The sequence below is a fragment of the Saccostrea echinata genome, unplaced genomic scaffold, assembly GCF_033153115.1.
Source record: "Saccostrea echinata isolate AGI-Se365-2 ecotype Australia unplaced genomic scaffold, CSIRO_AGI_Sech_v1 ptg000004l, whole genome shotgun sequence".
In the NCBI taxonomy this organism is placed as follows: Eukaryota; Metazoa; Mollusca; class Bivalvia; order Ostreida; family Ostreidae; genus Saccostrea; species Saccostrea echinata.
In genome coordinates, this window is record NW_026889753.1 from 1,432,410 (window position 1) to 1,454,823 (window position 22,414).

The following is a 22,414-nucleotide window of genomic DNA, read 5'->3' on the forward strand; positions in this document are numbered from 1 at the left end:
TTACTGACTCGTATTAATACACTTTTATAAGCTAATTATATAACTATTTTTTCCAGCCCCCTTTCAATCTGCTACTATGTGTAGAAAAAATCAATTGATTCCAACTAAATGTATTATAACATGCAATTTATGTCGACAAACCTAGTCTAACAATTACACAAAATAAAATTTGCATGTGTATCTATTCACTTTAATGAATGGTCCCACTTATGTTGAGATAATGTAACCATTATTTTACGCATAAATCATATCTTTCAAGCATATACTTCTTTATTCATTATTGTAGGTAAATGTCATTTACTCATTAATGATATTAACAAAATTTCCGTACCCAATGAAATATCATAAATTTTCTTGATTCTAGGGTATACCTTGAAAAATCTAATGTATATTGACACCCCTCTTTCCATCATTATCAAATTTAATTTTTTTTTACTTTCAGTCAAACATAGGACTTGTATGTTAATAAGCTTTAAAGTGACAAAAATGACAATCTTGTAAAATTGAAGTATTTGTATGATTATTTATTCCTAAGATTGATTTTGGAACAAGGATAATTAATTGACATCTTCATTTGATAGCCACAGCTCATGTCTTTCGAAAATCGATCTACACTGGTCTGATAGCAGGAGCCCCAAACGCCCTTCTAGCTTTCTTGTACATTTTTCGTCTGTATTCTTCTTCATCATCTTCGTCGTCGTCGCGTTTTGCCAACAGACCTAGACATTTCTTACAGCACACTCCGAGAGTTCCAATTACAACTAAAGTTACGCCACCAATTATTACATACTCTGTGAAGGAAAGCCATGGTGGATGTTGTGGGTCCTTAATCATATTCTGTGTGTCTTCTGTTAAAATAATTAATACATGGCAAGCTAAATTAAACAATCTGTACAATTGCATTAATAAATGTACATTTACGTTATGTAAATGTAATGTGCGGTTATAATTGTATAAAGATATAATGTGTTAAGAATAAAAAAGGAACCTTTTAAACAAATTGAAATACAACGCAGATCTACTCTGATAAAACAAACATTATTTAAAAGGAAGGAACTATTTTTAATTTTAATTCAATCAAACTTTTACAATCTAAGTGGTGTAAAGTATCGACCAATAATAATGATTCGAAATTGAAATGTTACTAACAATAAACATTAACCAATATCAATAATAACTCAGTTGCAGTACTTTTGTTTTATAGCATAGAAAAAATCTCATGATCTCGAAAAGAACAGAAACAGGGAAGACTGATTTAATCCCAGAACATTGTGGAAGAGACATGAAAGCAAGGTTGATATAGGTTTAGAAGTTTACCATGGCTTTAAATTCTATAAGATTCATGAATTTTCAAATCTATTGTATTTGGGCATGTATATTAAGTTTTCAAAATCTTTTTAATGATTTTTTTTTCAAGTGTTTATTAGCATTGAAAAGTTATTTACGTTAATTTTTCAACCCTAAATCCTCGCTCTATTCGAAGGAGAAAGTAAGTATAAGCAGTGATCTGGGTTTTTTTTTTCTATAATCAAGTTTATTTTAAACTTACCTATGCGTATTGGACTCAAGCTTGTAACTGGTGATGTCAGTGTTGTTGTCGTAGTTTGTACCGGTGTCATTGTTGAAATCAATATTGTACTTTTCGATGTTGTTGGTAAAGTTGCCTTAGAATAAGGAATTTCTGTAGCTGTATTTGATGTTGTATCTATTGCCAATGGTGTAGTTATACTTGTGGTCAAATTTTTTGTTGTAATTACTGTTGATTTCGTATTCGGTATATTTGATTTCGTATTGGATATTGTTTTACTTGTCTCAGTAGAGAGTATTTCTGTTATGTGTACTGGAACGAACGTAGCTATATCAGTTGTCGACAAATTTGTAAAAGTTGTCGGTTTTGACATCGGTATAGCTGATGGTGCTGTACTTTTCATTGTTGAAGATGTTAATGTTGTTGTCTTTGATATTGTAACAACTGGTAGAAAGTTGTTTGTAGTTGTATCTTTTGTTATCGATGGTTTAATTGTTAAAGTTGCTGTTGATTTTGGAGTTGTTGGTATCGTTGTTATTTTTTTCGATGCCGATGTTGTTGCTGTAGCTGCCTTAGAAGAATATTTTGCTGTTGATTCTTTTGAGACTGTAACTATTTGCATTAATGTCGTTGCACCAGTTGTTGTCGATGTTGTAATTTTTATACTTGCTGTTGTTGACTTTGATGCCGATGTAGTTGATGGTACTTGTGTAGTCATAGTTGTCGTTGGGGTGGTTTGCCTTGTCGTACCTTAAAACGATTGAAATTAGATTTGACTTTAAGACCTCTTTTATGATCTTTTTCTAAAAAAAAAAAAAAAAAAAAAATTCACATACTTTCCTCCGATAGTACATTTTTCAATTGAAAAAAAAGATATTAAAATACAAAAATACAAAGAAGATTTACTTTTTCTTGTATGCTCTCTCTCTCTCTCTTTCTCTCTCTCTCTCTCTCATACTTTGACTTCAATTTTCAAAAAAAAACTTAAAAAATAAAAATTAAAAAAATCATTTTTACTGTTTTATGGAATTAAGTTTACAAAATTGAAGAAAATTCATTGCCGATAAGATACAATCAATAACAAAACCAGTTTGGAAATCTCTGGCTGAAAAAAGAGCGGTTGTAAGTCTTGTTGACGTAGATTTCACAGGCGAACTCAGAAAAGGTAAATTAAGCATTTGATAGCAGTAAACAAAAAGAAAAGCATAACAGTTATGTTAATTTTCATGAGCGTTTCATCAGTTATCAATCATGATTTTTTCTCCAAACTACAGCTAGTATGTATTTAAAGAATGAGCAAATTAAAGACTGATAGGGGTAATTTTTTAAAGTAAAAATAAAAAATTTTGTATAAAAGTTCAATATTTCAAGTATTCGAATAAGTTGCACATAAATAGCGACAGTATTACACTTACTTAATCTTCTTAAACAATCTTCATCTTTTTGTCCGTCTTTATCATTATCTGAAATAGAAGTCTTTAATATTGCATTCTAAAAAATGCTAAAATTCATTTAAGGAAAGTCGGGTCAGTGATCAAAGAAGAAGGTATGGTTTTAGCTTTATTGTGCCCTAAAAATTTAATGCGTTCAAAAAGTTTTGAAACTGGCTCAAATATTGATTGAGTATATGACTGTGATAAATCAGGAAAGAATACGGCATGAAGGAGTACCATTCTGGAAATATGATGTCATTAGTTTGATGCATTTCTCTATTTTAAACATAAAAAGACTCAAAATGACCCATTTCAAGGGTTATTTTCCTTAAGAAAATAGTGTCCACAGCCATCATCCACTTTAATTTTCGGATATGTTGTGTAAAATTCTTTGAAAAATCACATATCTCAAAATCTTCGTGGGCGATGACTGTGGACAATATTATCTAAAAGAAAATTCTTCTGCAACTTTTTAAGAAAATACGGGAAAACACACATGTTTATGACGTCACAATTATCATTTAGAATGTTGTGTGAGAAAAATGCTCTGTATCATCTTTCTGCATGGAATTTCAATAATTCAGAAAGCATGAGTTTTAATTTTTTACATCATTTTCATTTTTTAAGAAAAACACAGGACAAGATTTGTATTGAACCCATACCTTGTTCTTAATCTAAAATACAAATAAAAGCTATGGTGCATCTCATTCTTCTAGTGTCAGGAATGCTTTCATTTATATAACTGTATTAAATTGCCATCAAGCATTAGGGCCATGACGGAATAAAACCAAATATATTGGCAGTGATTGATTGATTTATTGTATGTTGTTTTATACCCCATTCGAAATTTTTTCACTCTTATAATGACGTCACCATATACCGGTGAAGGGCTTCAAATTTAGACCTTTACTCGGCACTCAGGGCCTTTGAGAAGTTAGGGATTTTTATCGTGCCAACGCCTGCCGTGACATGGGGCTTCGGTTTATAAGGTCTCATCCGAAGGACCCGCAAATTATTTCAAATTGCCAAGCGCTTGGCGAAAGAACAGTTGCTACCTATTTTTTATCGACTCAGGTCAGTCGCGGCCGTGATTCGAACACACAACCTTCCGATCACGGAGCGACCGACTGAGCTACCGTAACGGATATTGGCAGTGAATATATTTAAATATCTATGTTAAGACGAGCTTTTTTCTACAATTGAGATTATTTCAAACGTAAGGAAGTGACTTATTTACCTTTCAGATCATTACAAATCTCCTCATCTACTTGTCCATCGCAATCGTTGTCTACACCATCTCCAATATCCATCGCACTAGGGATACATTCTTTCTAAAAAAAATTAATAGGAAAGTAGTAAAGAAAGAGATCCAATAATGCTTTGCATGTACTCTAAGTACTGTCAGCCTTCCTACTCATTAGAGCCTTTTCTGGGGCTTTCAAAACAAACGAAACATTATGCAACGGCAAAATTCATCAAAATTTCTTTGATAACTTCAGAGAAGAAAAATTGATTAAATGATTGATATTTTTAAAATTTGACGTGTCCTTGCAAGATTATATCATTCATATGAGACATCACCAGATACCATCGAAGGGAGTCATATTTAGACCTTTACTCAGCACTTTGGGCCATTAAGCCATGATGGTTCTTAATCGTGCCAACGCCTGCCGTGAGATGAGGCCTCGATTTTTGAGGCCATCTGAAAGACCCGAAACTTTCACTCCGTAGTGCAGAGCGCTTAGCGAAGGAACAGTTAACACTTTTTTGTTTATTTCTGTCGCGGTCTTTGCTTAAACCTACAAGCAAGCCGACTAAGCTATCGTAAAAAATTAAGAAAAATTAATAGGAAGAAACTTTAATTTTGCCGTTTATACTTTAAAATGCATTTCCTTCAATTTTTATGACTCAAATCGTCATCACTTTTTTGTTTCTGAAAATTAAAAGATTATATTTTTTACAAGTCATTGCATGTTACATATTCTGTCATTTCGAGCAGAACAATTTAAATTACAAATGGGAAGTATACCTTATTTATCGTGGCAAACCTTTGACCAACTGGGAACGCATATGACTCATACTGAATACCACCATAAAGTATCCCACTAAAGGGCAATGTTTCTGAAGAATGTTCTATGATATGACTACCGGGTGGTATCTGTATATATCCAGCCGTTAGATTGTGCCTGTGTACTACACTGTGGAAGTCGCTTCTTTTGATAGCTTTGTTGTCAAGTAATATTCCGTTTTCCTGAGAATCTTCTATAATAAACATGAATATGTTATTAAAGTTTAAATTCAGAGATGAAACTGGTGTTAAAAACGAGTAGAGTATGTTACTTTGTTCTGTTGGGGGAATTAAAGCCATAGCTGGGTCGCCTTTATGGCAACCTGGTAATGGAAAAAAATCTATACATGTTCCACTCGGAACATACTGAACAGACAAAATTGGCTTGTCGGAAGAAATAAACACAAAACGATCCACATGTGTCTCATGAAAATTCCCTTCCATGATATGAACATTTTTCTTATTATCAATGTTGACTGTAGTGTTATCTTCACTGGCTAAAAATCGAAGAGTGTTTGGATTTGTATCGGGAAATGGATTAACTGCAAACTTTTTTCCCCAAACATTTACAGGTGGTATTTGTTCTTCAATGTGATCGCGAGAAAATCCTACTCCGATTGACGTTACAGTAGATCCTCCGAAAACAGATACTTTTTGCGAAGATAAAACAAGGGTCCCTGTTAAATCACCGTGGCAAAGAAGCTGTAATGTATCAAATTTATTTATTGTTATGTTAATCCATTCACCCTGACTGTAACGCTTTCCTTCAAGGCGTATGTTTAATTTGTGTGTCATGGGAAGTTTGATGTTCAACTTGGTGTTGTCTTGTGTCCCTACTATAACAATGGCCGACTGGAAAAAATTTTGAGCAGTTGAAAAGAAAGATGGAACAAAATACTTAGTTCCCAAAACATCCAAAGGTATTCCAAGAAACCCATCGGTAGAAAACTTCGCTTGATTTATTCCAAAAATAACAATTTCATCGGACGAGACAATGTGAATTGCTTTCTTTGCACGCTTTGTTCCCCGTAATCTTAGAGACTTAGGAATCGATATCTGTTTTATAGTCCCCTTTTTAATGATGAACCGGTCACCTTGGTAGAGGGCCTTCGACATTGGAGCAGAAACATTGACATTCACAGGTTTTTCAGACGCAGTCGTAATGAACAGCTTCAATGGGCTTTCTGAAAAATTTCCTACCCAGGCCTCGTCAGCCTCCATAAATCCAATGATAAATTCTTTTCCCTGATTATCTGGAATTTCATTGGCTGTAAAGTAAAACAATTCCATTTAAGTTTATGTTGAGTCTCAGTTGATTTTATTCAGAGTGGATTTTTCAACTTTGAAATTTACAAAAAGTCTGAAAGCTAATTTAGTACCCAAGAGCGTTTTTTTTTTTTTTTAATTTGGTAAAACTTATTTTTAGATGATGGAAGCTACTGACAAATTCATTGATGGCACAGGGACTTTGATGACCTTGGTAAGGCAGGAACGTAAGTGTGTTGCATTGAGGCCCCTGGATTATTCAGCATTTCGCTAATATTGTGTTCGTTATAATGAACTCATTTGTAAAACAGGAAAATACATTTCAGTTGAGTTAGCATTTCCCTAAGTATAGTCTAATGCAGTCTTTATAAACAATCTTAATATAAGGATCTAAGAAATGAAATTTATATAACATCGTGATTTCAACATAGAAAAATAAATTTAGGGGGAAAGAATATTTCAGAAATACATGTTTCTATTTTCCTAACACTTTGCTAAACGAAACGTTTCACCCTTCTGTAAATAAGTGAAGCTTTGAGCTTGGCAAAGATTTAAACTATGCCACATGAAATGCACCTTAAATTATTTAATGCTGATTTTTTTTTCTGTTCAAACCAAGCTTTTTCATCATGTTCAGGGATAATTGCCGATGTCGCCAAATCATTTTTTTTTCTCGGATTTAAAGTAATTTCATAAAGAAAAAAGGCCACAAAGAACTTATACCTTTTTATGTTTTTTTATTTCATTAAAATGTATATATAAAAAAAGCAACAAAAAAAAAAAACACGTTTTTTTTTTTATATTGAGTACATGTAAATATGAATATTGCAAGTTGCCGTTATTTCACATCTATTTATTATTGCGCATCATTTCATTGTGCAACAATCATATTTAATGTATATAATTTAAAAAAAAATTAATATTAATATTACAAATCAAAACATGCTATTGCAACAAAGGATTCAAAAGTCGTACATGAGTACATTCCAGAACATTCTATTGCAACAAAGGATACAAAAGCCGTACATGTATATTATTACATACCAGAACATGCTATTGTGAACATCAACAAGAATCCACATATCATCTTCTTTATCGTCTTCTTTTCCATCTATGAAAATATTTCAATAGAATATTTAAGAATGTAAGTAAATAATTTATAGAAATTTTTCACAATTTTTTTTTCAAATAACAATCTTAAGAGTATTCTTCAGTTCAATTGGCAATGTGTTAATAAAAGTGTAGTTTTGTCAGAATTAAAATAAAGCAATAAATTCTAAAAAAAAAAAAAAAAAAAAAAAAAAAAAAAAAAATTACTTAAAGATAACTTAATTAAAATATACCCCCATCATCTTTTCTTCACGGCATACCTATAGGTTAATAGAACACATACTGAAATTAAGGTTATTTTGGAAGGGATTGAAAACGAGGATTAAACTGGTTTCACATTTTTATTCTCATGATTCCCTTAATGGGGGTCAATCCAAAGTCAAACTAAGATATAAGAATACAGAATGCATTTATCTAAATCTATCGAAATTGCCATTATCTTAAATCACCATACCTATATTCAGTATTAAATCCATACTCTGTATCTTACATATTGTATTGTGCCAAATGAGGTTTAAAAGACTTGAATGTCAGTCATCTTTTCATGCTTTTTTTTCTTTGTGTCTTCAATTGCAAAGAAAGACCACATTTAATTAAAACAAAACGAGTAAATACATGTATCAGTTTTTCATATTGACATACTTTATTTTATCTGTATAGAAACCTTTGAAACAATAAAGTAATACTTTATATATTCTATTCGCTTAATATCCTGGATATGGGTAATTAAGTTATTTTGTTAAGCTAATTGTAGAAATTGCCTTTTCACATATTTCAAATCTACAATTTATATGAACTTGCAAATGGGTAACATGTTCAAGTAAAAGCAAAATAAAACAAGGAAGGCATTTTTCAACAACATAAGATGTCAAATATACATATGTTTATATTTTTTTTATTCCAGTAAGTGACACTAATCACAATATCTAACACATCATTAAACAACACCAACTCGACTGTGTTAAAGTAAATTCAAGAGCTTTTAGCTTAACTATGACTGTGTAAAAAATAAAGAACCTGTAATATTTCATCCAGTTTATTAAAAGCCATTTTAATATGACAGAAAATGTTACTTTATCTTCTCTCTTATTTGACATGTAGTGAGTATGCTTTTGTTTTTTTTTTATTTGTAAATGCCTTCAATTATAAAAATTAATTTGTAATGACAGAGCTTTTTTCCCTTTTAATTATTTGCCCTATCATATTAGACTTCGATAAAAAAAAAAATCTCAGACTATATTTCACGATAAAGTTCTTTGCTTGATTCATCATTTAATATCTGTGTTTTTGTTAAATGATAATTTCAAATTTCAAATTTATTAACCGGAATGATCGCATAAATACAACATCATATCTTAAATTAACCAATTGATTTAGAGTTAAAGTATTTAAGTATTTACAGAAATGGGAAACAATTTTTCTCTTTTTTTGGAGGGGGGGGGGGGGGGGAGGGGTCTCATTACTCTAAGAGAAGAAACAATCATTTGTTGTAAACAGTGAAAAAGAACTGACCGTCTTTAAAAATTCACAACCACGGACCTACAATCTAAATTACCCCGATTATAATCTCTGGAGTGGTCTGTGTGATTTATCTTTCGTTAGGACACTTGAGATAACTCTAATACTAAAAGAATTACAGGAACTGTCTAAAATCCGAAATATTGGATAGTTTAAATTAAATAGATTTAAACTGGGCTAAGGTCAACATAACGTACATATGTACTTTTCTTGTTCCAAAACAAAAAAACCTTGGTAATTTTGAAACATTTCTATTAAAGATCTTTTCACTCTGATGTAATTATTTTGTCATTATTATTATAGTGGTGTCGTCCTTGCCAACGAAAGAATTTTTTTTTAAGTTTGAAGCTACACCGTGACGGAAAACAGAAAACCTGACAAAAATAGATTTTTTGCATGACACATGAAAATATCGTTTCATTCTTGAAGGTATAAGGTCTTAGAAAAAACTAAGTTTCAGAACCTAAAAATCGTGTGACCCTGACATGGACATATACAACGGTGCGGTACCTACGACCTTCTGTAAATCAATTTTTATCCGCGACAACTTTATTTTCGCGTGATAACGCAAGCACTGCCAACTAGTAAAAAATATTCACACGTATATTACATCATGGCAATAACCAACATTCGTGAAAATTTTGTCTTACTTCTAAATACCGGTACCTTATGACTATCTTGCAAAAGTAAGGTGTCGCGAAAATTTAGTGATCTACGGTATGTTTTTTCAGGTGTAAAGACGAATAATGACCTCCGTATAAAAATGACCTAGGGCCATTTTTCGACGTTGAAAAATGACCCACACGCCTTAGAAAAATGTATTTTTGTAGAAAAAGAACCCTTGGTGTCATTTTGCTGCCTGTGCAACCTATAAGAAATTGATCCCTGATGAAAAATGGCCCCCATCTAAACAGAGTGATACAAAGTTTAAAAGAGATGATTGATGACAAGGTTTTGAACTCAACATTTAATTCTCTTGCGTTTTTATGACGACCACAGGACGAACAATCAATTAAAATGTACTATAACAGCATTACATGTGTTTAGATCTCTTAAACCTATTTGGATATTTTACAATGGAAAGCTACTTATGGCAAACCAACAACAAAACTTTATGACAAACGTGATGACTTCAACTTTTCTATCGACAGCTTGCTTTTTTTTAATTGCAATCACCTGCATATGAAGTTTATATCTCCCAATTGATTCGATACACAGGAGGGTGTTCTATGTACAAACAATTTCTAAACAAGGCAAGCTGTTTACAAATAAGTTGATGATACAAGAATATCAAAGTTTCGTTTGAAGTCAACATTTTGCAAATTCTTTGGCCGATACAATGCTCTTGTTAGCAAATACAATCTATCTTCAAGCCGAATGTTGATTGACTTTTTACATAGACTTTTTACATGACAAATTGTTAGTTCATTGTCTTCTCTGATTTTTCCGTTTGCCCAATCATGACAAAAAGCACACACGGAGTGTGACCGATCGACAGGGGATATTTCTCCTCCATTGTACATGATCCCACCTCTTATGTTTTAAAAGGTCCGTGTTTGGCTAAGAACATTAATTTACAATCCCTTTTTCCCACGTTTTAGATTTACAATCCCTTTTCCCCACGTTTTAGATTTTTCCTTATGCCTATTTAACGTGTATATATAGATAAGTATTCAGCGCTTGTGAAACCCATGATATTTTAAAAGTAGTCTATACGATAAACACGCGTGCAGTAGATCTATACGCATGGAAACATCACAACATCGATGAAAATCGGAAGGCTAAGCAAAATTAATTTTACCGACATAGAGCATTTTCTGGTAAATTTTTATAATTGTAATAGATAATATGTTGACCATATGATGTGTTCCTCCGTAAACTATCACATCTTATTGCACGTATTAATGTATTTGAATTTTTTTAATGAAAATGTTAGGTTTTGTCACGGTTAATATGTGAGAAATACCTTATTGTCCCTTTAATGACTTCTTAAAAAAACACTTACGTGTATATGAAATATATGTATAGCACATTTCAGTTATCATTCTTGACTTCCATATTTGGAAATCGACCAGACCTGATTAATGCTTGTTCTTTGGGTTTTAATGAAAATGTACCAAAACTCTCTAAAACGCCACACAATTCTTCTTTTTCAAATTGTAAGATACTTGTGCTATATGTCCGAAAATTACATGCATGCTCTATGTACGAATAATTTCTAAAACGAAGCAAGCTTTTGACAAACATGTTGATGAAACAAGGATCTCAACAGTCTCGTTTAAAGTCATCATTTCGCAAGTTCTATGGTCGATACAAATTCGTGTGACCTTGACACACTAAACTGATGTCTTGTTTGTTTTTTATTATTTACATAAATTCGTGTCAAATATAACAAACAGCATGTTTATCAAAGGATGTGTTGAGTTGTCAAAAGGAAAGTACAAAGTTTATTCTTTTGCGATTAGCGGATCTAGGATTTCTAGTTAGGGGGTTAAATATCAAAATATTTCGATAGTTATAAAATAAAAGAATAAAATAACAAAAAAAAAACAAATATCAGGTCTACTCTTGCTATTTTTTCAACTAAGTAAATTACATTTGTTGATACTGCAGTTTTATTTGTGCAAAATAATATTTAACAATATGTATCAAAAACGTCAGTCAACATTCGACTTATCGACGGACTTCTCTTTGGCTAAAAGGGTTATTGAATCGACTTTAGAATTTGTGAAATGTTGACTTTAAAAGAGATAGTTGTTATATTGTATCATCAAGGTATTTGTCAATAGGCTGCCAATTTTACAAATAGTTCGTATTAGCTAAGTATATGAAAGAACTAATTTTTCAAGTCCCCTTAAGCTTTCAATCTGTGCAGCACTATGTTTAACATCCAATTTACATAGAAAAATGACTCACGGTCATTATTCTACGGGTGTCATTATTCGTCTTCACATCAGCCTATGCCGATCTTGCCGGTTTGAAACGGCTGGTGAGTTCTCTGACGGAAAGCTTAAGGTATAATGAGTGTTAAAATACAGATACTTTTTAGCAAATAGGGACGTTCTTTAATTGTTTGCATATTGCATGTTTTCCTCTAAGATTCAATGTAAAAAGTGAAATGTTTAGTATAATCAATTTTGGTTTTGCCAGTTTACTTCATTTGCCATTTAGCCGTTTAACGCCGGTCATATGACCGATGCAATCCAATCTCTGACAAATAAAATTGACTTACGTCAAAAACGTATTAATCCGTTTGACGTTACGTTTAAAATACGTACATTTTGAAGTCATTTCGAAGGTCAAATTGTCTTATTTTGTACATTTAGTGATGGAAAATTAAGTTACATGTATAAGGAGTGAATTTAATAGCTACCCAAGTTCTACTGGTATGACCTGGGCTGGTTTTTATAAACCGCGAAGCGGTTTATAAAGCGTAAACTGTCCCAACCTAATAGTATAACTTAGGTGGCTTCTAAATTAATTCCTTAATAAACATAAAATAAATAAAGACAACTGAAAATATATATATATATATATATATATATATATATATATATATATATAAGCCCCTATTTTAAAATAAGAGACCTATAGGCCACATTGTTTACCTGAGCACTTTGGTAAGAAAATGATAAATAATCAGTTTATTATTGAAAAGTTTTAATATATAAGTGTTTCCATATTAAAAAAAATAAATAGGAAAAATTGTCGAGAAAATTGGAAGTGGCCGCTGGTCGCGAGTTGCCATTGCTTTCAAGTGGCTGCTAACACAATTTTGACTGAATATTTTTAAATAATTAACTAATATTGCTTCTCCTTTCAACCCACTACTGTATGTTAAGAAAAAATGTCACATTTAGATAGTTATTATAAAAAAAATTAGACAAATGACTCTAGCTTTACGTACTACAACTTACAATAAAGTCGACTAATCTAATGTAACGAATGAAGAAATTTAGTTTCGTTTTTGTCTAGGACTTGCGGGGAAATAAGCTTTAAAATTCAAAAATTAAAATTGGCAACCCTGTTAACACGAATTTATGCATATAGTAATACATGTAATATTTGATCAATTTGGAACATTTTTCATTTTTTTTTTTTTGAGAAATGAGTTTGATTTCAACACGCTCAACAGCTCATGTCTTTCGAATATCTATATACATTGGTCGGATAGCAGGAGTCCCAAACGCCTGTCTAGCTTTCTTGTATAATTTTCGTCTGTATTCTTCTTCATCATCTTCGTCGTCGCGTTTAGCCAACAGACCCAGGCATTTCTTGCAGCACACACTAAGGGTTCCAATAGCGACTACCGAAGCGACACCAATTATGCCATACTCTGTGAAGGAAAGCCAGGCTGGTCGTTGTGGGTCCCTATCCTCATTCATACGGGTGTCTGTTGATAAAATAATGTGCTGAATTTAACAACTGGGTTAAATTGTACAATAAATGAATATGTTTATGAACGCTAAAAGAAATACTCTGTAAAGAATTAATGTGCTCACAGTAATTTAAGGTCTTTTTTTAGAAAATTGAACAAAAATCAAAATATCCTATATAAATTGAATTAAGGTTATCATTAACAGGTAGCAAAGATACCTACCGTCAAATGTATTTTATCTTTCACAATTTTTAGGCAGTAATTCCTCTCAAGCTTAAACCAGTTTTATCGTTTCGAAATCTAAGCGTTATTCACAATAATGATGAATCAAAAAAGGCTCATTTGCAGTATCTCCCAAGCAAAGAAAGGACACTTTAAGATTTTGGAGGTAGCAGATATAGGAATTCTGATTCATTTCAAAACATTGTGGTAGTTAAAAGCCAAAAACTCTATGGTAATACTATATAACAGCTTGCCACATCCTATGAATTATGTATTTTGAAAGACTTGAAATAATTTTAAAATTGTTCAAATAGTGTTATATTAGGGAAACATATTTGGTTTATGAAACCTTTTTGTAAAGTTTTTCTGGATGCTTGTGAGTTTTAACGTTCTCTATTAATTCACTCCAATGTAGTTAAGCGGAGATCCAGGCTCTATCCTTGGGAAAAGAGTATATATATATATATATACTGTTTATAAACTCAAAATTAAACTCAAAATTAAACATGTAACATTGTAAATATTTAGTGTTTGGTAGTTTAGTAGTAGTGCTAGTTGTTTTTGCTTCTCTATTTCCTTTGTTTTTATGACTTCTTAACTTTTTTCTTTGTCCTGAGGAAGGGACAGGTTGTCCCGAAAATTTGACAATTATTATTGTTCGTGTCGTTGGTCATTTTTAGTGCTTTATATATATATATATATATATATATATATATATATATATATATATATATATATATATATATATATATATTAGGGATGTCAACGAGTACCCGGTTAACCGGGTACTCGATCGAACGTCCGAGTATCGAATACTAAAAATGGTACTCGGTTACTCGGATGTGTATTTTTTCTTATTTCAAAGTACATACTTTATCAAAAACTTGTCAAAAATAACTTAAATATGCATACGGGTAATTAGCGTGTCGTCATCTATACATTTAAACACCCGTTATCGCCTATGGCTGTGTATATACAGTAATATAGTGACCAATCACCCAGCTGTTCTCACCTATTGTGGTCCTTAATTTTTGATGGTTTCAATGATTGTTTTTCAGTGAACATCGTTTATATGGTCTATTATCTTCAAACAGTGTTCAATGGTGTTTAAATTATTTAGTTAATATACGACAGTGAAATCGGGCATGCATGGAAATGTCACTACCCACTTCAAAATAAGTAAAGATTTAAAAAAAAGTTTAAAGTCAGTTTCCATAGTAAGTTTAGTGTACACGGGGGTAACAACCATTATATGAAAAAATATTAGACTAGCGATCCCAACAACGTCCATTCCTTCTCTTTCGCTAGTCTAATTATCAAAACCTGCGTAACAAATTGTCCTCCTTTTGCGTTGATGAAATAGATCCTAAACAAGAACTGTAAACCATTTGTAATTTTGTATGAAGTAAGTGTGTCTTTTGTGTTTATTTAATAAATAAATTTAGTACCCAAAATCTTTTGCGTTGGACTCCATATTTATATACATTCATAAAACGTGATAAAAACAGCTTTGGGGTTTAACAAGTTAACATTTGAAAATGAACAAACTTGTATTTTCATTTTAACCGAGTACCCGGGTACTCGATCGGAAAAACGTCCGAGTAACCGGTTATCAAAAATTGACCGATTTGACATCCCTAATATATATATATATATATATATATATATATATATATATATATATATATATATATATATATATATATATAGTTGTACCTGTTGTCAGCTTTTTTGTTGAAGTTGCTGTTGATTTTGACCTCAATGTTTTTGATGTTGTTCTTGCTTCGGTCGAGGATGATGTTGTCGTTGTCTTTGCTGCTGTAACTATTGGCACAAATGCATTTGTTTTTATTGTTGTTGATGATCTAATTTTTGTAGTTGATGTTAATTTTGTTCTCGTTGTTAACGTTGATGATGTTGTTGGACTATTAGTCGTAGATGATGTTGTTGTTGTCTTTGGTATTGTAACTAATGGCACTAACGTAGTTGCAACTGTTGTTGTCGATGATTTTATTGTTAAAGTTGTTGATTTTGTTGTCCTAGTTGTTGATGTTAAAGTTGTTGATTTTGGTGTCCGTGCTGTCGTCTATGTAGTTGTTGATTTTGTTGTCGGTGTTGTCGATGTCATTGTTGTTGGTACTTGTTTAGTCGTAGTAGTACTAGGTATGGTTTTTGTTGTTGTACCTTAAATGATTGAAAACGATTCAACTTTAAACCTTTCTCTAATGTTAGGCCAGTTCCTCTAGTTTTATTTATTAAATATATATATTTTCACAGAATTTTCCTCCTCGTGTGCATTATTCAATTAAAAGTTATACACACAGGAGTAAAAATATAAATTTACATTTTTCTCTTTTCTTTTTATTTGTCATTAATCAATAATAAAAGTGATTGTACTCTCTCTCTCTCTCTCTCTCTCTCTCTCTCTCTCTCTCTGTGATAATTTGTAATGTTGGCCTTGATTTTGATTTTCAAAGGCATTTAACAAACATTTGTAGTACTTAAGGGAACACAATATAGAAAATATCAAGTTCATTTTTTTGGATTAAATACAATCCAGAAACCGGATACCGGATAGTGACTGACGAATTTGACTGAAAAGTGACCGACACAAAATAACCAACAGACGAATAGATTCTATAGATAAAGGATTGACAGACGGACTCAAGCAACTTTAATCTTACTTTCTGTGGACGAAGAAATAGTAATTTTAGAACGTTTGTTCAAATTCTTCATAAATATTTTACCAAAAAAAGATTCTGGACTTTCCCATACTAATAATTTTTTTAAGCAAAAAGAACTTTTTATAGAAGTTCATTATCTTTAATTTGTAATTACTCGTAGTTGCAAATATATATCTATTAAGATGCCATAAAATTAAAAAATACTTACTTAGAGCTTTTAAACAATCTTCGTCTCTTTGTCCGTCTTTATCATTGTCTAAAGTAGAAGTCTCTTGTTATCATAATCATACAAAAATGTTAAAATTTAATTTTAAAAAATTCAATATTTATAACTTGTTCCTCTTGTTAATGCCAAGCGCATTAGTCTTTTAATCATGCATTTTATCAAAAGCAAGCTTAATAAGCCTTTTACTTAAGTGATATACTTTAAATTAGTGCTGACACATTTGAGATTTTGTTGGAAAGAAAATGGGTTTTTAACATATGTTTGAAAATTATAATTAACCAAGGGCTATAGTTGAATTAAAATTACAATAAATCTGCAGCGTGTACCCCATACTGATCATCTAATTTTGTCATTACTTACTTGCTAATTATAAGAAACAAATGTCGCTAATAATTCAATCACAAATATAATATCAAGAAAAAAATAATAAAATTATCCATATATTCAATATTCATTAATGTAAGCTTTAAGGAAAAATCGCTAAATACTTAGTATACGGTATGATTTTAATATGTTTATATTTATTTCTCATTTTCCAAGCTCTCTGATTTACTAAAACTTGATCACATGATCAGATCAAGTATATAACAGCATATAGACTTGAGTTACTATTTTAAGATTCTGAAATGCTTTTCGACCTGACGTTTCTAAAAATGGAAATAATCCTCTATAAAACAATAATATTGTTGATTTTACATAATTGATGTTTCTGGAAAAAAAGAGATACTTTAGCTCCTAAATATTGTAATATATGGTGATATTTTGTAACACTTTTTAAGAGGTAATAATGGCTTAAATATTGATCTATTTTATATTAAAATAAATTTTATGTATTTTTCATAAATTTATATTAAAAAAAATAGATAATAAAACAAAATTTAGCCTTATAAATTTCCTAAAATACTCTATCAGTATTAAGGTAACACAATTACATTAAAAATGTAACTATAATTTGATATCTAATTAAAATTAAAATTTTGCTTTTAATATTTTCAAATTTTGTCCTGTCAAACTCTCTAAAAATAATATAACAAATGTAGCCCTTTTATTCGGTCAGTCCATAAATATATCGACTTCACAGAAAAGCGTATTGACCTCGCAATTCAAGCTCGGTCGATGTATTTTTCTGTGAAGTCGATATATTTATAGATCGACCTCATGAAAGGGCTATATCTGTATAATGTAACAATTCTTCTTTTTTCGTTTGGGTTCATTACAAATTTCGGAATTTAACTAATTTACCTTGTAGATCATTACAAACCTCCTCATCTACTTGTCCATCGCAATCGTTATCTACACCATCTCCAATATCCATCGCACTAGGACGACATTCTTTCTTAAAAATTAAAGAAATTGAGGTGAAAATAAAGAAACATATACACTGTACAGTTACTGCGTGTGTTTATCGTTTCCTTTGCATTTTTTCTCCATTATTGCTCATTCAAGTTGTTTGTGGGACTTTCAATAGATCCGGAACACAAGTAACAACGTTTTAAAAAACAGATTTTGTGATTTATTCCAAGTAGAAAAAACATTGTAACAAACGTTACTTTGAATAAAATTGCTTTCGCTTTCCATAAGAGCACGTGCCTAAACATATATTGACCAAATTTGATACAAATATATGTAAACAATTGAAAATACCTCATTTATCGTGGCAAATCTTTGTCCAACTGGGAAAGCATACGATTCGTAATGGATACCACCATACAGTACACCTCCAAATGGTATATTTTTGGAAGAATGTTCTATGGTATGACTACCAGGTGGTATTTGTATATAGCCAGCAGAAAAATTGTGTCTGAGGATTACACTGTGCAGGTCCCTCGTTTTGATGATTTTGTTGTCAAGTAATATTCCACTTTCGTGAGAATCTTCTATGGTGAGCATGAATATGTTATTGAAATCTAAATTCTGGGATGAAACTGGTGTTAAAAACAAATAACATGTTGCTTTGTTCTGTTGGGGGAATCAAAGTCATAGCTGGGTCGCCCTTATGGCAGCCTGGTTTTATATCATCACCACATGTTCCACTAGGAATATACTGCACAGATAAAATTGGTTTGTTGGAAGTTATAAAAGAAAAACTATTTATATGTATCTCATGAAAATTTCTAGTCGTTATATGAACAGTTTCTTTATTATCGATGTTGACTACAGTGTCATCTTCACTTGCCAAAAATCGAAGAATGTTTGGATTTGTATGAGGAAATGAAATTAATGCAAATTTCTTCCCCCAAACATTTACAGGAGGTATTTGTTCTTCGATGTGATCCCGTGAAGTTCCTACCCCGATGGAAGTTATGGTAGATCCTTCAAAAACGGACACTTTTTGTGAAGATAAAACAAGAGTACCTGTCAAATCGGCGTGGCAAAGAAGCTGTAATGTATCAAATTTATTAACCGTAATGTTGATCCAGTCACCCCTATTATAACTTTTTCCGTCAAGGTGAATGTTTATGTTATGTGTCATTGGAAGTTCGATGTTCAGCTTGGTGTTGTCATGTGTTCCAACAATGAGAATGGCCGACTGGAAGAAATTTTGAGTGCTTGAAAAGAAAGACGGGACAAAATATTTAGTTCCTAGAACATCCAAAGGTATTCCAAGAAAGCCATCGGTAGAAAACCTTGCCTGATTTATTCCAAAAACAACAATTTCATCGGACGAGACAATGTGAATTGCTTTCTTTCCACGTTTTGTTCCTTGTGATCTTAGGGACTTAGGAATCAATATCTGTTTTATAGTCCCCTTTTTAATGGTAAACCGGTCACCATAGTAGAGGGCATTTGACATTGGAGCAGAAACATTGGCATTCACAGGAACTTCAGACGCAGTCGTAATGAACAGCTTCAATGGGATTTCTGATAAATCTCCTACCCAGGCCTCGTCAGCCTCCATAAATCCAATGATGAATTCTTTTCCCTGATTATCTGGAATTTCATTGGCTGTAAAGCAAAACAACTTTTTTAGAGTTCATTTTGAGTTAAATTTTAACGCAGAATGACCAGTGTCGATTTTTCGACTTTCAAATGGGATATGAGCAGAATTTGCGCTTCAGTTAAGTTTAAATTATCGTGTGTGTACTCAAACGCAATTTACACTAAAATTCAAAACTTCTTAGATATTAAAAGTAAGTTATTTACGCAAATAAAGTCATCATAACGACCATAGAATTTGCGAAATGTTTACTCTAAGAGAGATTGTTGAAAGTCTTGTAACATCAGTTTATTTGTCATCAGCCTTCTTGGTCTAAAAATTAATGGTACTAAGAACATGCTTTTGCGTAGTGAATAAGTTCGAACACTTAAAACACCATATGGAGATGAAAGTGGAATGTGACTACTACATGTAACTTCAGAAGCAAAAACTTTTTCGATAATCTGTAACCCTTTTTTTCATATTCTTAATATTTTTATTTATTTATTTATTTTTTATTTCATTTTATTTATTTATTTTCATTTTATTTTATTATTATTTTTTTTATTTATTTATTTATTTTCTTAATTTTTTTTTAAATTTATTAATTTATTTATTTATTCATTTTGCTTCTTGGTAATATTTTGTAGTGGATAAATCTTAAATAAAATCACATATTTTCAAAGAGTAAGATTTTCGAGGTTTGAGGAAAAAGTACTGGTTGAAGGGATTTGATTTCGTACAGCTTCCTTATATATTTAAAATTTTACAGTTCTTGGAGGATATGATATCGTATAATACTTCTAAAATTGTTTATCCATTCTGACAAGTGTCGAGGTCTCCTTATTAATTCATACGAGCATTTAGCCCACCGTCTGGAATACTCTTCGACAGATTTGTTACAGAAATAAAGTTCTCTAGTCATTTAAAAGATCGGGACTTTCTGAATTTTATATAATGATTGCTTTTAGGTCATCATTTTCAATATATGTTCATCAAGAGTAATAGTGTATCCAGGAACTATAGTTGAAAGAAGAGGAAGAACAAGAATATGTGAGGGGTATTGTTTTAGGTGGTCAAATCTAGAGTTTAAAGAAAACTTCAAATAAATGAAACAATTAGGGAATATCTGTAGGAAATGCAGAGTGCAGACATCAACTTTATATATGCTTGTAGGATTATGTTCAATAGTTTTATATGATTACATACCAGAACAAGTTATCGTAATCATCAACAAGAATTCACATATCTTCTTCTTTGTCGTCATCTCTCTTTTTCAATCTTAGGAAATATTTCAATAAAATATTTAAAAATTCAAGTGCATAATCTTTAGTAATTTTCTTTAATTATTTTTTTTTTCAACTTTAATGTTTAATACAAATCTTAAGGGCATTCTATTCAATTAGCAATTTCATAATTTATACAAGTGGTGTAGATTTGTCAAAAAATAAAACAAAAGTTTGATTATAAAATTAAAATTAGATTGCTGAAGGGTAACTTAATCATAATATGCGCTCATTACCTTCTCCTCACAGCCAACCTAAAGCTTAGCACAACAGATGCTAGAACTCAGCCAATTTTATTAGTTTTAAAACCAGCGGACTATTAAAACTGATTTTAATTTCTATCCTAATATGCCCTATCATGAGGGTCAAGTCACAGCCAAACAAAGATAAAAATAGCAAATAACCATTGAAGTAAGATTTTTATCTAAATGTATCGATTTAGCGATGTTTTCAATCACCATGCTTAAATTCGGTAATAAATCCATGTTCCATATACCACTATAATTTAGAATTGTGCTCAAAAAGCCGGAGCTTTTGTACACGTACAGTTTTCGTATTGTTTCTTCTTTTCATTGAAAGCGAGGTCAACTAATTTTAGACAAGAAATTTTAATATGCAGTCTCTCATATTTATGCAATTTTCTGAGTATTTTATGTGTATGGATACTATTGAAACAAAAGAAACCCTTCTGAGTACGAGTCCACGAATTTAGTCCCCTATAAAAGACAAACGTACAATTAATTCTTGCTTTTCGTCACCTTTATCAATTCTACACAGTGTGGTCTCATTGCTATAGGGATCTGAGAATCGAAATTCAAGATGCTTTTTATTATTTCCATGTCAAAAAAAATATAATAAATTAGAAGTTTATACCTTTTGGCAATGAACTTGCGGTTAAAACTAGAATCTTAATTTGACTGTGCAAGCAATAATCAGTTGACACCCCGAACTGATCTTCCTTCATTTCCATAGTAAAGGCATCTTCGCTAGCCAAGGGTGACGATCCGCTCCTCTCCTCTTTTCACAGAGGAGAGAAGCGGATCGTCACCCTTGGCTAGCGAAGATGTAGTAAAGGCGGTCATTTAAATATTGGATGCATATACAGCTACACTTAACGACAAAAATACTGTCGTTTTTTGTTTTTTTAAAGATTGATCAGTCATCTGCTAAAGTTTGAAATATAAGTCGGTAAAATAAATTTTCTCTAACCCTCCAACTTCGTTTGGGGTGACATTCAAGTTTATTAATTTAATTTTTTCCCCAGAGCTTTAGTAAGTTTAATATTTTCCTGTCATAAAATGCTCTGAAGCGCGAACAATTCATTTTGTTATTTTAAACGAATTTCTAGACATTAAATCAGTATACCAACTGCTATTTTTCAAACCAAAAATCGTAAGTCATACCTGATATGTTAGAAGCACATCGATCAAATAAACCCTTTTCAAATTCATGAATCTTTGAAATCCGTGGTAATAATGTATGCAGTATCGTATCTACATGTAATATTTACAATATGTACGTACAACAATTCTCAGAGTATGCCTTAAGATATAATCCTTTCCTGGCTTCCTCATTTACAATATCTTTATTTGTACATTTTTTAAGTATTCATTTACGTCATCGTTTCCTAATGTTTAAAGATTTTCCTGAAATAAAATAAAAGCTATTTTTTTCTGATTTCTTTATCAAAAGACAAATCATTTGCTCGGAAAAATTGAAATACTGACCGTCATTTAAAATTAGCAGGCACTGGTCTCCCATTTAAATCACACGGACAA

General features: G+C 31.4%; 1 protein-coding gene and 1 pseudogene across 1 annotated transcript; both read right to left on the reverse strand.

Moving 5' to 3' along the window:
- Nucleotides 1-609: 609 nt before the first annotated feature.
- On the reverse strand, nucleotides 610-7,406 carry LOC133179200 (uncharacterized). The gene is made up of 5 exons (XM_061313994.1): nucleotides 7,340-7,406; nucleotides 4,991-6,297; nucleotides 4,199-4,292; nucleotides 2,944-2,991; nucleotides 610-848 (listed from the first exon to the last, which is right to left on the reverse strand). The coding sequence occupies exons 1-5, from the start codon at nucleotides 7,404-7,406 to the stop codon at nucleotides 610-612; spliced, it is 1,755 nt and encodes a 584-aa protein (XP_061169978.1).
- Nucleotides 7,407-16,424: 9,018 nt separating this feature from the next.
- On the reverse strand, nucleotides 16,425-19,332 carry LOC133179201 (uncharacterized; annotated as a pseudogene).
- Between the last annotated feature and the right edge of the window lie 3,082 nt (nucleotides 19,333-22,414).